This window comes from Cygnus atratus, chromosome 5, assembly GCF_013377495.2.
Source record: "Cygnus atratus isolate AKBS03 ecotype Queensland, Australia chromosome 5, CAtr_DNAZoo_HiC_assembly, whole genome shotgun sequence".
NCBI classification, from domain to species: domain Eukaryota; kingdom Metazoa; phylum Chordata; class Aves; order Anseriformes; family Anatidae; genus Cygnus; species Cygnus atratus.
This window is the reverse complement of record NC_066366.1, coordinates 55,086,183-55,098,175: the sequence shown is the minus strand read 5'-3', so window position 1 is coordinate 55,098,175 and position 11,993 is coordinate 55,086,183. Positions and strand designations below refer to the sequence as shown.

General features: G+C 44.2%; 1 protein-coding gene and 1 non-coding gene across 6 annotated transcripts; both read right to left on the bottom strand.

Moving 5' to 3' along the window:
* Window positions 1-1,436: 1,436 nt before the first annotated feature.
* Window positions 1,437-9,069, bottom strand: EIF5 (eukaryotic translation initiation factor 5). 5 transcript variants are annotated; one of them, XM_035551321.2, is made up of 13 exons: window positions 8,881-8,947; window positions 8,515-8,710; window positions 7,028-7,226; window positions 6,214-6,493; window positions 5,869-5,950; window positions 5,473-5,645; window positions 4,978-5,089; window positions 4,169-4,308; window positions 3,520-3,678; window positions 3,132-3,293; window positions 2,692-2,856; window positions 2,316-2,450; window positions 1,437-1,832 (listed from the first exon to the last, which is right to left on the bottom strand). In XM_035551321.2, the coding sequence occupies exons 4-13, from the start codon at window positions 6,283-6,285 to the stop codon at window positions 1,740-1,742; spliced, it is 1,293 nt and encodes a 430-aa protein (XP_035407214.1). In that variant the 5' UTR covers window positions 6,286-6,493; window positions 7,028-7,226; window positions 8,515-8,710; window positions 8,881-8,947; the 3' UTR covers window positions 1,437-1,739. The 5 variants fall into 5 exon arrangements, with proteins under 5 accessions (XP_035407214.1, XP_035407215.1, XP_035407213.1 ...); XM_035551322.2 differs by having other exon boundaries at window positions 7,028-7,172; XM_035551320.1 differs by lacking the exon at window positions 7,028-7,226 and having other exon boundaries at window positions 8,881-9,069.
* On the bottom strand, window positions 4,503-4,626 carry LOC118250439 (small nucleolar RNA SNORA28). The gene has a single exon (XR_004779450.1). It is a non-coding gene; the product is annotated as a small nucleolar RNA SNORA28 (small nucleolar RNA).
* Window positions 9,070-11,993: the final 2,924 nt, after the last annotated feature.

Genomic DNA, 11,993 nt, shown 5'->3' with positions numbered 1-11,993 from the left:
TGGCTCCACACGGGACCACCCAAAAATGAGACCACATGCCTGAGAGCAGTGTTCCCACATGCCCTGGGGAGCCTGTCCCAGTGCCCAACCACCCTCTGGGTGCAGAACCTTTCCCTAACACCCAGCCTGACCCTCCCCTGTCCCAGCTCCATGCCGTTCCCTCGGGTCCTGTCGCTGTCCCCAGAGAGCAGAGCTCAGCGCCTGCCCCTCTGCTCCTAATGAGTGACCACCTCTGCCCAGCCCTCTTATTTGTCAAGATCTCCATACCAGCCCTCTCTAGCTTTAGCATCATTTATGAAAATATTGAAGAGAAGTGGCTGTAGAATGGCGCCCTGTAGAACTCTCTAGTGACTGAGCACCCGCCCAATACTAACTCCATTTACTACAGCCTTTTGAATCCAGTCAGAATTCACAAGTAGTTTTGAAATACAAACCTTGTTTAAACAGAAAGAACAAGTTTACTTTTAGAATTAAGAAATCACTCAATCCCAGGACTACTCTCATTTGTATTTAAAGTCACATTTTGTACAATTGCAATAAAATACCTGTGTAAAGGAACACATCACCTACCGCACCTTCAGCCCATCTTTGTAACACGGTTTGCCAGGTGTGCTAGTGCTAAATGACAATTTGATTCCCAGATCCCATGCAACCTAACAGTAGGTTGACAGCCCTACACTCCACTGCATTAGAGAGGAAAACTTGAAGCTCTTGCCCGTTACATCGTAGCCAGCAAACATCTTTTTCTTCATCTGATCCTAAACTCTGCTAAAGCTAATAGAAAAAGCATGTCATTGGATGGCCTTGGTATGTCACAACAGCAGATCTCACCAAGGGAATAAAATGCTTTTTTTCTTGTAATTCTGCTTTCAGAATAACAGAGTTGCGGGTGACAAAAATCATAGTGTCAGGGCACACCAAGAGCTAGCTACAAGAAAGTGTTCAGGCCCTGGGAGCTGTTGATGCTTCTCCCAGGTCAAAAGCTACTGCTCAGTCATGTGTTTCCTTAAAGGTACAAAAGTTAGTCTACTCCTCAACATTAATCCCCAGACTGTTCTTTTAGAATTGCAAAGGTCACTCCCAGGGCTATGCAGGTCAACTTTGTGGCTTCCCGTGTCCAACGGAAGAAGATCTCACCTTCTTCCTTTCCTCATCCTCAGATCACTTTAGGAGGGTGCCAGGTATTCAGGCACTCCTGCAGATCAGCAAACAAGGGCCACAATGTTAACTGGTCAAAGCACTGAAACCTGTATTTAGTGATTTGTAGTAAACACCTGTACCAAGTATGTATTTTTTAAGTAACTTTCTCTCAAACCTCCTTTTTCAGTCCAAGACAGAGCCATCACACCCAGCCCCATTGCAATGTTGATTCCATGATGTAAGTTGCACCAGGTTGTATACTTACTTGGAAAAGAAACATAGTTTGGAGCCCTAAGTGAAGACTGACCAAAACCAAATCCTTTATTTCCACAACTGTATAAATGTGCTCCAAGTATGTGTCCAACACAAGTTAGAAAAACAAAATAGAACATGCCATTTGCAAACTAGAGCCGTTCACCGACGTGCTGACTCCTTGGTATTAGGCTTAGTTACACAAGACCAGTCACAGTAAAAAGATACATTTTAGAGTACAAAGAGTAGCAGGATGTTAAGCCATTTCAGCTTGCGCACATACAAGTCACACTTCTGGCAGAAAATGCAGAGAAGTTTGATTATGGTGGAAGCTACGTTGCATCACTTTAAATGGCATCAATATCAATGTCATCATCTTTACTGTTTGCAGGCTTCACAGTTTCAACTTTAGGGACACTGGCAGTTGTAGAGTACACCACCTGTGAAGACAAGAGATGTACCTGTTAGTGCTTAACGGCAGTGGGTGCTAGACAATGCTTTTGCTTTAATGTCAGGAGTTGGTAATATGTACCTGCTCGACAGTTCCCCTTGTCTGTCAGGAATGCTTAGTGTGCACTCCCGAACACACCTGTCTTTAGCAACTAGAGGTGCACATGCATGTCTTTAAGAAGCAGGGTCTCAACCAGGAGCAAGTAATACAGAGAGGAGCAAACATGCATGCAGTCATCTGGAGTGTAGCTACCAAATTTCACCTTGGTCTGATCTGTGAGGAAAACTGCTATTTCTCCCTTAATCTGCTTTTCTAACACACCCCCTAGGCTCTTCTAAAACACAAGGTTTTATACTTGCCAACATGCAGAGCAATACCTTAAGCAAGCTATTTTATAGTATACTAAGACAAAGTGCCCCGAAGTGTACAGAGCAGGATAATTCTGGAATTACAGGAGGCGAGCCTTTCCTACCTCTATGTTTTCATCTTCATCCTCTTCTTCATTACCGGAAGATTCTTCTTCAGCTTCCTTTAGCCATTTAATAAATGGTTCTGCTTTGACACGGATTTCTTTGGCAAGCTCCTTTGAAACATATTTCTTTGAGGCCTGGAAGACCGAGTATGTAAATTCCTTTAGTGTTTAAGCCAAATCTGTATCAGATCACACTGAAATACACCAAGCCTAACTTCACCCCACTACCTTGAACAAGCCATTTTTGAAAGACACATTTCTCCCAGATAATCATTCTGAAGTAGGTGACTGTTTGAAGACATCTACCCGAAAGATTTTACCAGAATGGCAGAAGCAGGTGCCTAACATATACGGCACAGTACATACTACCACTCACCTTTTCTGCCCAGCCAAGGATGACTTCTTCTTCCAGAAGATCTGCATCATACATTTCCTTCAAAATATGTGGTATTTTAGAAATAAGCTGAGACTGATGCATGGCTACCACACACTCAAAGCCATGGAGAAGGTACCTCTGAGCTTTCTTGTTATTGTGGCAGAACTAGAATTGCGAGGAGGTAAAAAAGAAAAGCAAAAACAAATAAATTAGCCTTCTTCTCTAGAATGAAGTGTAAGCAGAAGCAGCAACTCAATGAGACAGCAAAATCTACAACAGCTTATATTATTCCTCGCAGCACTTTTCCCAAGCTGGGAAGTACTGCTTTAAAAACTACAATAAAGTCATCCCTCCCCTAGTAAAGCAATCCAGAACTGACTAAATAGTTATCTCAAACACATGAGGTTGTTACACTGGGTGCAGAACAAGAGAAGTCTTACACGAAGGAAGTGACGTCTGTATTTCCTTATCTGTTCACGAATTTTTTCGTCGAAAAGGACTTCAGTGAGAACTAGAGGGCCCATGGCCTTCACATCCAGTCTCTCTGCTTCTGCTACAATGTCTTTGTCAGAAGAATCAATGACACCTTCTTCCTTCTTTTTCTAGAAGATAGAACAGATAGATGTTTTAAAGCCACTGGAGCCTGCATTAACACTCTAATAATTAAACTCTTTGCTTCCCAACCAATGGTGGAACCAGTACTTTTGTAGGAGTTTAAGCCCTAAAGCTGAGACTTCAGTGTGTGTGTATATAAAATCAATTTGCTCTTCATCTCCTTCTTAGCATTCTACAAAACTACAGCTGAACAGTGAATAAAAAGATATTCACCTTCACAAAATCAAACAGTATGTTGACTCTCTCCTCCACTGTTCTTTCCAGGTCTTCACTAAGTGTAAGGTTCTTTGCATGGTCACTGATTTCATCCATTCTACGCCTCTGGGCTTCTTCTGTTGTGTCTTCACCCCAATCATCATCATCTTCCTCCTCCTAAAACAACAACAACAAAAGATTCATACAGTGTTACTACAAACTTATTAATAGGTTGAGTTTTCTCTAGATACAGATCTGAGAGCATTTTTGTGAGTATTTCTGACTCTTGCCTACAGAAGGAAAAAGTTACACTATGATCAGCTAGTCAGAGATGGAGAAAGAGCTGATGGAGGAGAGTAGAAGTAACTAGGTGTACATTTGTAGACATCTGTTGTTACCGTGCCATGCCTCATCAGTATCTACTACAATCATTTAGATACAAGCCAGGTCTCCTGAGAGGAGTGGGCAGCTGTCACTTAGCAAGGAGCACACATACTGAAGAGTTGGTAGAGCTACTATAATGGATGTGCGGGGATACTTCTATTGCAGCAGTAAACTTCTCCTTATAGTACAACTTTGATATGATGTTGACTAGCAAGGAATCTGAAGCTTCAAACCAGAGCAAGACACTATACACCCTCATCTCCCCACATTCCCTTCTACTTACCACAACCTGTGGAGGAGTAATCTCCTCTGGTGGTGGGGGTGGAGGTGTCTCATTGCTGGACACAGAACCATTCTCTTTGTCCTTGCCTTTTCTATTCTTCTTCTCCTTTTCTTTCTTCCCCGTACTAGTGTCGCCACTTTCTGAAAGTGAACATTAGTGTAGTGTATTAGCTTTCTCGATTCCATAGATTCCCTGCTAATTCCCCGGGTAAATCGATCCAGACTCTTTTATTCACAGCAGGTGATGCACAGTGCCCGTCTCCAGATGCACTCACAGGATAATCTACACAGCTCATAAAACCCCTGGTTCTAGTGAAAGTCTTGTTTCTCATCCTGGTGTCCAAGTCCATATAACAAGCGACCTCACAAAGCAGAGATCCCCGGAATAGGTTAGACTTTTCTAATTTAGCAAGCTTAAATTGCAGCAGGCAACCAAATGCTTACTACAGAGTGTTGCTTGCAAAAACAACTCCACTACAGTTCACGTTTAGTGCACTATCCTTCCGCTTCACGCAGACTTAAATGGAAACCTGCAGCAAGCACCTGCTGATCAACTCTTCCTACTAAATTTCACCCTACCTAGGCAAATAAAATTCTGCAGATACTGGTACTTGAGAACGACACAAGAGAACTGGCTGCTCATATTTAAGCTAGGCACACAGATACTTCATCCCAACCCACAAACGTACTCTAGCAGTACCCCTGAGCAGTTTTACAGTTGTTAGACTAACCATCTGCTCTTCTACTAACAGCACTCACACTACAGAGGTTCCCTTTACCACCTCCCCTCAAACAAAGGAACACACTTACCAGGTGGGTTTTTGAGAATGAACGTGCAGAGTTTATGGTTTGTGTCAAGCATGCCTCGATAGCCACAGGCTTTGCAAGAGTTACCTATAGTTTGTTTCTTAGGATTGACATGCTGTAAGAGAGAACAAACTCCAGTTAAAATACTATTCATAGAACAGATATGCATTAAAACCTATGCCTGCTATTTACTCTATCATCTCCATACCATTAAGCTGGAGGTTTACATGCTTTAATCAGCCCTAACAGAGTTGAGTTTAAACACAGCAATTTAGCTCTGAAGTTCTGGGCAACTGTAAATCTAAAACCTGGGATGTGTTTTAGATTTCTCTTCATTTCACTAACTAAAAATTAGAATTAGAAATTAACTAAACAAAGATAAGTCACTGGATTTCTCTTCATCGGTATCTGAATCAGCTTTTAACACTGCACCACCTTCACAAACATCAACGCACCATTTCTGTACTGTTACCATTAACACAGAAAGAGAGCACTCACCAGATCAGTTTCAGGATTCTCACACTCAGGACAGAGAACAAATTTTTTAATGAATCCATCCAACATGTCTTGCAACTTATTCGCCTCATGAGATCCATTGACAATGTAACGGTCATTCTTAACATCAAACTGGGTCTGTGCTCCCAGCTCACAACCAAAAAATTTGGTAGGATCTGCAAAAAAATCGTAATAATCAATGGAGTCCTTGGGTCTTTATTGTTGATTGAACTGCAAGTAGATATGCCATTGCTCCTTCCTGATCATTATTTCTTCCTTAATCGCTTTTTCTTACAAATCTTGAAATAATATTAATACTTTATTAGCTATTTAACACTATCACTTGAAACAAAAGTGAAAGCCTTCAAAAAAAATGCTGTGTCACTGCAGACTACTTACACGTTGGAGGCCGATTAAGCGCCTTAGCAACGTCAACCATGTTGACTATAACCGTCTTTATTCCATTTCCTTTGCCCTCAACCTAAGAAAAAAAAAAACAAAAAACTTTTAAGTTTAAATGACCACAATAGCCCAACCCCGTGTATACTTCTGATTTAGCTACATCTAAGTTCTGCTTTGAAGTGTCTTCTTCAGAAGAGTTAATGCGCACTTCCTCTGAACAGAAAAATGCAGTCACCCCCTCCCTACGATTGGCTAAGCTCAGTGTCATTATCTCAGTTCTGCTACATCAAGAGCAACTAACCTGAAACCCTACCTACTTACCACTAATGGTTAGTAAGTTACCTTGGCAATCAGACGGGGCATTTTGTAGCGATAGAACTGATCTGAAACACTGCGGTTGACGTTGACAGACATTTTGCCTTATTAGTAGCTTTATCAATAAGATGAAGAGATCTTTGATTGCAGTTTTTTGGTATCTTCTGTCTGGAGAAGACGGGATGACATAAACGACTGCAAGAGTTCTCGGTCTCTGACATGAAAAAATTTTCGCCACTGAGGCTGTAAGGTTCTTGCTTGTATGCTATGTTTCCCCAATACAGGTACCAGTGGCTGCGCAACAGCTCTGCAAGCGTTAATAAACAGAAAAAAAAAGTGAAATTTATCTTTACGTACACCAATGAAATCTTACTACAAAGCGACATAAGAAACTGCTTCTGGAAAGGGAAGTAGAGTTCGTTATGCTGTGGCTTTCATCAACTCGTGAAGCTCAAGACAATAGCCTTGAATTGTACTGCCGAGTAACTTCGCCTCACCTACACCATAGCTTTCCACCCTCTCCTTTCTTACAACCCCAAACCCACTGAACAGCTTAAGAATATTGTCTGCACAATTAACTCCTGAAGGAGTGCCATGATCAATAATGAAGGGAAACAACACTGCTCAATTTACGAAGACCAATGGCTCTTGCACTGAGAGGGTCACGTGGTACATTTCAGGCTGCAGGGGAGAGAAGTGGGAGAAAAATCTGGAATGGTTTCAGATTTCACATCATAGCATGAGCCTATTACATAAACTGAAGCCCGTCAGAATGTTGAGAAATGTCAGTAAGATGAAGCAGCAGCAATCTGTAGCCCCATATAATTTTTACATGGCTTACCAGTTTTTTTGGATCGGAGTAGAAAAGAGTTGAAAATTAGGTAATTCTCCCTCTCACTTATGGATTCTCATAGCAGCTTCTGTTGAGTTTTGACTTAACAATAAGCCTGATAAAGTCTGACATAAGTTGCTTCACTGTAGAAAGCCTAGCAATGCAGAGGTACAGAGCAGTGCAGCAGCTTTTCCAGTTGATTTTTTTTCTTGGGGGAAGGGGGGGGAGGAAGGGGAAGGAGGATGAATCCTATTATTAAAGTTGCCTTAAGCAGTATTTACATATTTAAATTAACGCGTGTCCCTATAATCAGATCTAACATTACGTAAACCACAACTGGTTAAGGTGACTAGACAAGCAGCCCTGACTACAGCATGGTTATTCTGACACGTCATCATGTTATCATTAATGGCAGATGTGTTGACACATGAAAATAGCCTTAGTATTTAAGGTGTAAGAGCGTGCCTATCAATTCCACACAGTCCAAGTCCCTCTGGCCAGGTTTACAAATCCTTTCACAAGAAGTGTGCTTTGCATATGCCATGTATTCTGCATTAGTCCTGATGCAGTTTCAACCCTTCAGCAAAAACTGCACCACGGATTTCGTTCCAAGCACAAGACTTCCTTCCCCGGGATGTCTAAAAAAGAGCCAGCATGTGATCTGACCACGTGCTTGCAGAGGCATTGAGGAAGCAGGTATCTTGGTGACAGATCATGAGCTTTTTAGAATGCGTGGTTTCCCCTCCTTCCATATTACAGCTTTTGTCTGTCTGCTGTAGACTAAAGCTCCCTCTCCTGGTCTCTAAGCCACCTCATCCCAAGCACCCCCCCCATATTTATTGGGCAGAGCCGAAGAAGCGGGAAGGCAGACAGCCTCCCAGCTTCAAAGCCCTGTTTCCCCGCCCCGCTCAGGCCCGCGATGACTCATAAATGCAGCAATTAAGCACTGAGTCAGCCCCGGAGAAAATCGGGAGGGGGGTGTGGGTGTCACCTCCAGCCACGCATGCGCTCCCTAAGAAGGGGGGGGGGGGGGGGGGGGGGACGACGCCGCTCCCTGGCCGCCCCCCCAGCCTCCCTCCCATTCCCCAGGGCTAACCCTTGCCGATCGGGCGCCCCCTGCCCCCCGCCGCGAGGCTGTAACTGCGGCACAGCCCCCCCCCTCCCCACCCCCAACCCCCAAGCACGGGGAGGCGCGGCCCAGCCGCCGCCATTTTGTCTCGTCGCATGGCGCGGGGGAGCTGGGGGGGGGGGGGGGGGGGGCACAATCAAAGAAATAATCCGCCCCAAAAATTTAAAAAATACGAAATAAAAAAATGTAAGGAGCGGGCGATCGTTGTTTAAGGTATCTCCATCTTCCCTTCTAAAAAGGTACCGGCTATTTCTTTATAAAAATACACCCCCCGTCAACAACGCGGCGCCCCAGCCTGCCCGCCACCCCGCACCGACCTCGTCCTTCCAACCGCCCTCACCCGCTGCTCCCCAGCCCAAACGCTCACCGTTTTCGTCCAATAAAGACATAAACCCAACGCTGCTCGCCCCGGGCTGCGACGAAGCCGAGTGTGCGAGGAGAACGAGGCCGTGGGGGCGCTTATATCCAGCCGGAGGCGGAGGAGGCGGAGGCGGACGCCGCAGCCTCCGGGTCCGGGCGTCCTGAGGCGGGCGTTATCAGCAGGGACAGCAGTGCCGGACAATCTGCGGGCAAGACACAACCAGGGGCATCGTTAGCGGCCGCACCTGTGAGGAGAGGGGGGAGGAGGAGGGGGGAGAAGAGGGAAGGGGGGAGGGAGCTGCGGCGGCCGGCGCGCAGCTCAGGCAGAAGGGGGCGGCTGACGGGACCCCGGCAATGGCTGCCCCGTACTCACCTCTAGAATGTTCTCGCTCTGACTGAACAACGCCAAAGCTGGGATCAATCAGCCAGCGGCGCGCCCCGCCCCCCCGGCCCCCCCATTGGCTCGCCGCTCGCTCCGGGGAGAAATTATTGGCTCGGGGCTCGCCGTGCCCTTCGCCCACTGGTGGAGGCCGCCGTCAATCAAACCGCCCCTTGCTTTGCTGCCCTCCCCCCGCCCTCCCCCCGCCAGTGCCCCAAAGGACATCGCGTCTACGCGGGGTGGCTCTCGCGAGATTGTGCTGAGGGGCGGCGGGCGGCGGGCGGCGGGCTGAGGCAGGGGGGTTGCGCGCTTCCCCCGGCTCCTTTCCCTGGCTCTTTTCTACTCGTTGTGCTGAGAGACGCCATCACACATGTCCCTCACAAGCACCCCCCAAAAAACACACAGACCCCTTCGGGAAGGGCCCTGGTCTTTCTTTCGCCTCGGTTTCCACACAAAAACGCCGCCGGCCCTCGTGGCAGGGTGCTCTGACCAGGCCGGGGCCGTGGTTTGTTTGAAAGCACGACCTGCAATGCTGTAGGAATGAAAATTTGGGGGGGGGGGGGGGTGCAGCTCGTCATAGACGGGCAGCGGCCAAATGCTCGCCATCGCAGCAGCTAATTTGTGTTACAAACACTTTTAAACAATTAAAATGCTGAATACATTGTGTTTTTCCTGTACGGCCTGCTTTTGTGTGCAGGAAAAGGCCTATTTATTGTCCCTGTCATAGCGACTCAGCTTTGGATACCTCTGGGTGCTGGGGCTACCTTTGTCTCTTACAAAGGATAATTCAAATCCTGTGTGCACCTAGTTTCAGTTCTTAATATAAAATGCTGCTAGACCTCCTTAGCTTAATCAGCACCCTAGATAAAGCAAGTTTGGATTTATATGTTTTAAAAGCAGGAACATGGGTCCTTTTTTGTGCTCTGTTCTTTCCATGTCTTCCATCTTCAGCCCTCCAATATGACAGGATTACATATTTTGGATGTTTCAGAACACAAATAATTTTGGCAGAGAGCTTTTTTAAACTTTACCAATCAAGCGATCAATCAATTCTCTTACCTCTTTCAATACTGCCAGGCAGAACAAGAAGACTCTAGTTCCTGTCACTGGCTTAATGAACAATGTTGGGAAGCCTCTTGATGGCTATGTGGGTGTATAGGGAAAAAGAGGTAACGAAGATAAAAATGAGTAGTGACATTATATAATGTCATATACTCTAAATTTCTCCCTAAGTTAGTTTTGAAACAGTTTTCCCAGCTGACTTTGATAACATGTTAGCGTGGTCAGAGGAAACCCCTTATATTGAGCCTTTAGGTATGCCTTGAACATTTTTGGTCTGATATGCAAAAATACTGCGTTTAAATACTAAGGTGACTGATAAATGAGATTTTCCTAGAAATCATAAAAGAAAAGCTGGGGTATTGTTATGGACACTTTCTGTGACACACAATAATAAAAAACTTGTTCTTTCAACTAGAGCGGCAGAGCAACAAACCTGGAATAAACGTGCATGTCCCCCAATACTTTCTAACAAGACCCTCTACACCATGGCCTCTGCCCTAGTATGTTTCTTTTCAGCCCATGGAATAACAAGTCTCTGTAGCCAGGATGTTGTCTTATAAAACATCATGTTAAGTCTGTCTTGGGCTTCACTATCTGCATTTAAAAAAGTTAAAAATCAGGATATTTTAAATGCCTCCTTGCCTCCTTCAAGGCCAGGTTGGATGAGGCCCTATGCAACCTGATCTAGTGGGTGGCATCCCTGCCCATGGCAGGGGGTTGGAACTGGGTGATCTTTAAGGTTCCTTCCAACCCAAACCGTTCCGTGATTCTGTGATTGATAAATAGAAAGTAACACTTTTTTAAACATGAGAAAGTGTTAGCACAAAATAAGGAAGTCTCTCTCCAAAGTATGTGATGCTTGGAAGTTATCATGAGGGAGAGAAAATAATCATAAAAGAGTAGGAGGCAAGCAAAGCACAGCAGGATCTCCTTTGCTGTAAAAATATGCAGCATGTATAATTTGCTAAATGCCTCCTTTCTGCGGCTTTAGTTTCATGCTACAACACCTCTGAGGTTAATAAATTACAAGTGTTAAAGCATACCACTGCCAACACCACTTTATTGAACAGCAAAGGGGAAACGAGCCCCTGGATTTCGTGCTATTTGACATAATGAGTAACTCTGAAGATTTATGATTAGTAGTATAGAGAAGGATTTTTTTTAAGTTTTATAGTATATAAATTGACATTGAGTTAAGAGTAACCTTTTTAGATAGTCTTCCTTCTTCAAACAACAAGTCCCATACAGATGAAGTCAGAAGATACTCTCTTGGATTATACAAAATAGACTAAACTTGTGGATTATCGTCTCCTTAGTCCCTAGTTGTTGTTTTTCTCACCGGAAAAATTCACCGATACTTGATGTTGGATCCCAGATACTTTTACTGAATCATAATATTTATGATTTGTTCACTTTGGTATCTGGTGGCTTGCACAAGACAAAATATCATCCTCCCACTCTAAAATGTCGTGGTTGCACGAATCGTGAAATTCGTAGTTCACATTGCTTTTGTGACCTTCAAAATACAACCACTTGTGTGCTTTGCATTTCACAGATGTAAACTAAGCAGTTTTTATATATAACCCTCCCTTGTAAAGACATTTTAAATGGCATGAGTAAGTCAGGTTTTGGAAGTGGCCTAATGTCTGAGAATAGGAAGTTTTCAGCAGTGGATCTCATAGTGTGTTTCCTTATCACAGGAATGTTTTATTATGGTTCAGTTCAGCCTTGGGCTAATCAAGTTATTTCTGTGTTGCCTTAGTATTTATTAAAAAATAACAAAGAGTTAATGTCTGTGATAAGGGAGCAAAACCAACATTCAAGAATTAATATGTCTATATTTAAAATGTAAATCTTCAGAAATTGGCATTTAATCACAGGTGTTTATATTTTCACACAGACAACCGTGCATTCTGTCTGCAGCTAGTTTGTCATTATGATGAGGTTGGCTATAAACATTACCCCCTTTCAATACTCAGCTGGTAACCTTGGTCTTGAAAAATATTTTTTCTCTGCTGTAAGCTGTGTATGTTCTCTTCCAGTGG

Excerpts from the sequence above, each read along its gene's own strand:
- EIF5 (XM_035551320.1), bottom strand. The coding sequence starts at position 6,285 with ATGTCTGTCAACGTCAACCGCAGTGTTTCAGATCAGTTCTATCGCTAC. Across the intron at positions 5,951-6,213 it reads TGCCCCGTCTGATTGCCAAG|GTTGAGGGCAAAGGAAATGG; the intron begins GTAACTTACTAA and ends TTTTTTTCTTAG. Across the intron at positions 2,451-2,691 it reads TCCTTGGCTGGGCAGAAAAG|GCCTCAAAGAAATATGTTTC; the intron begins GTGAGTGGTAGT and ends TCGGTCTTCCAG.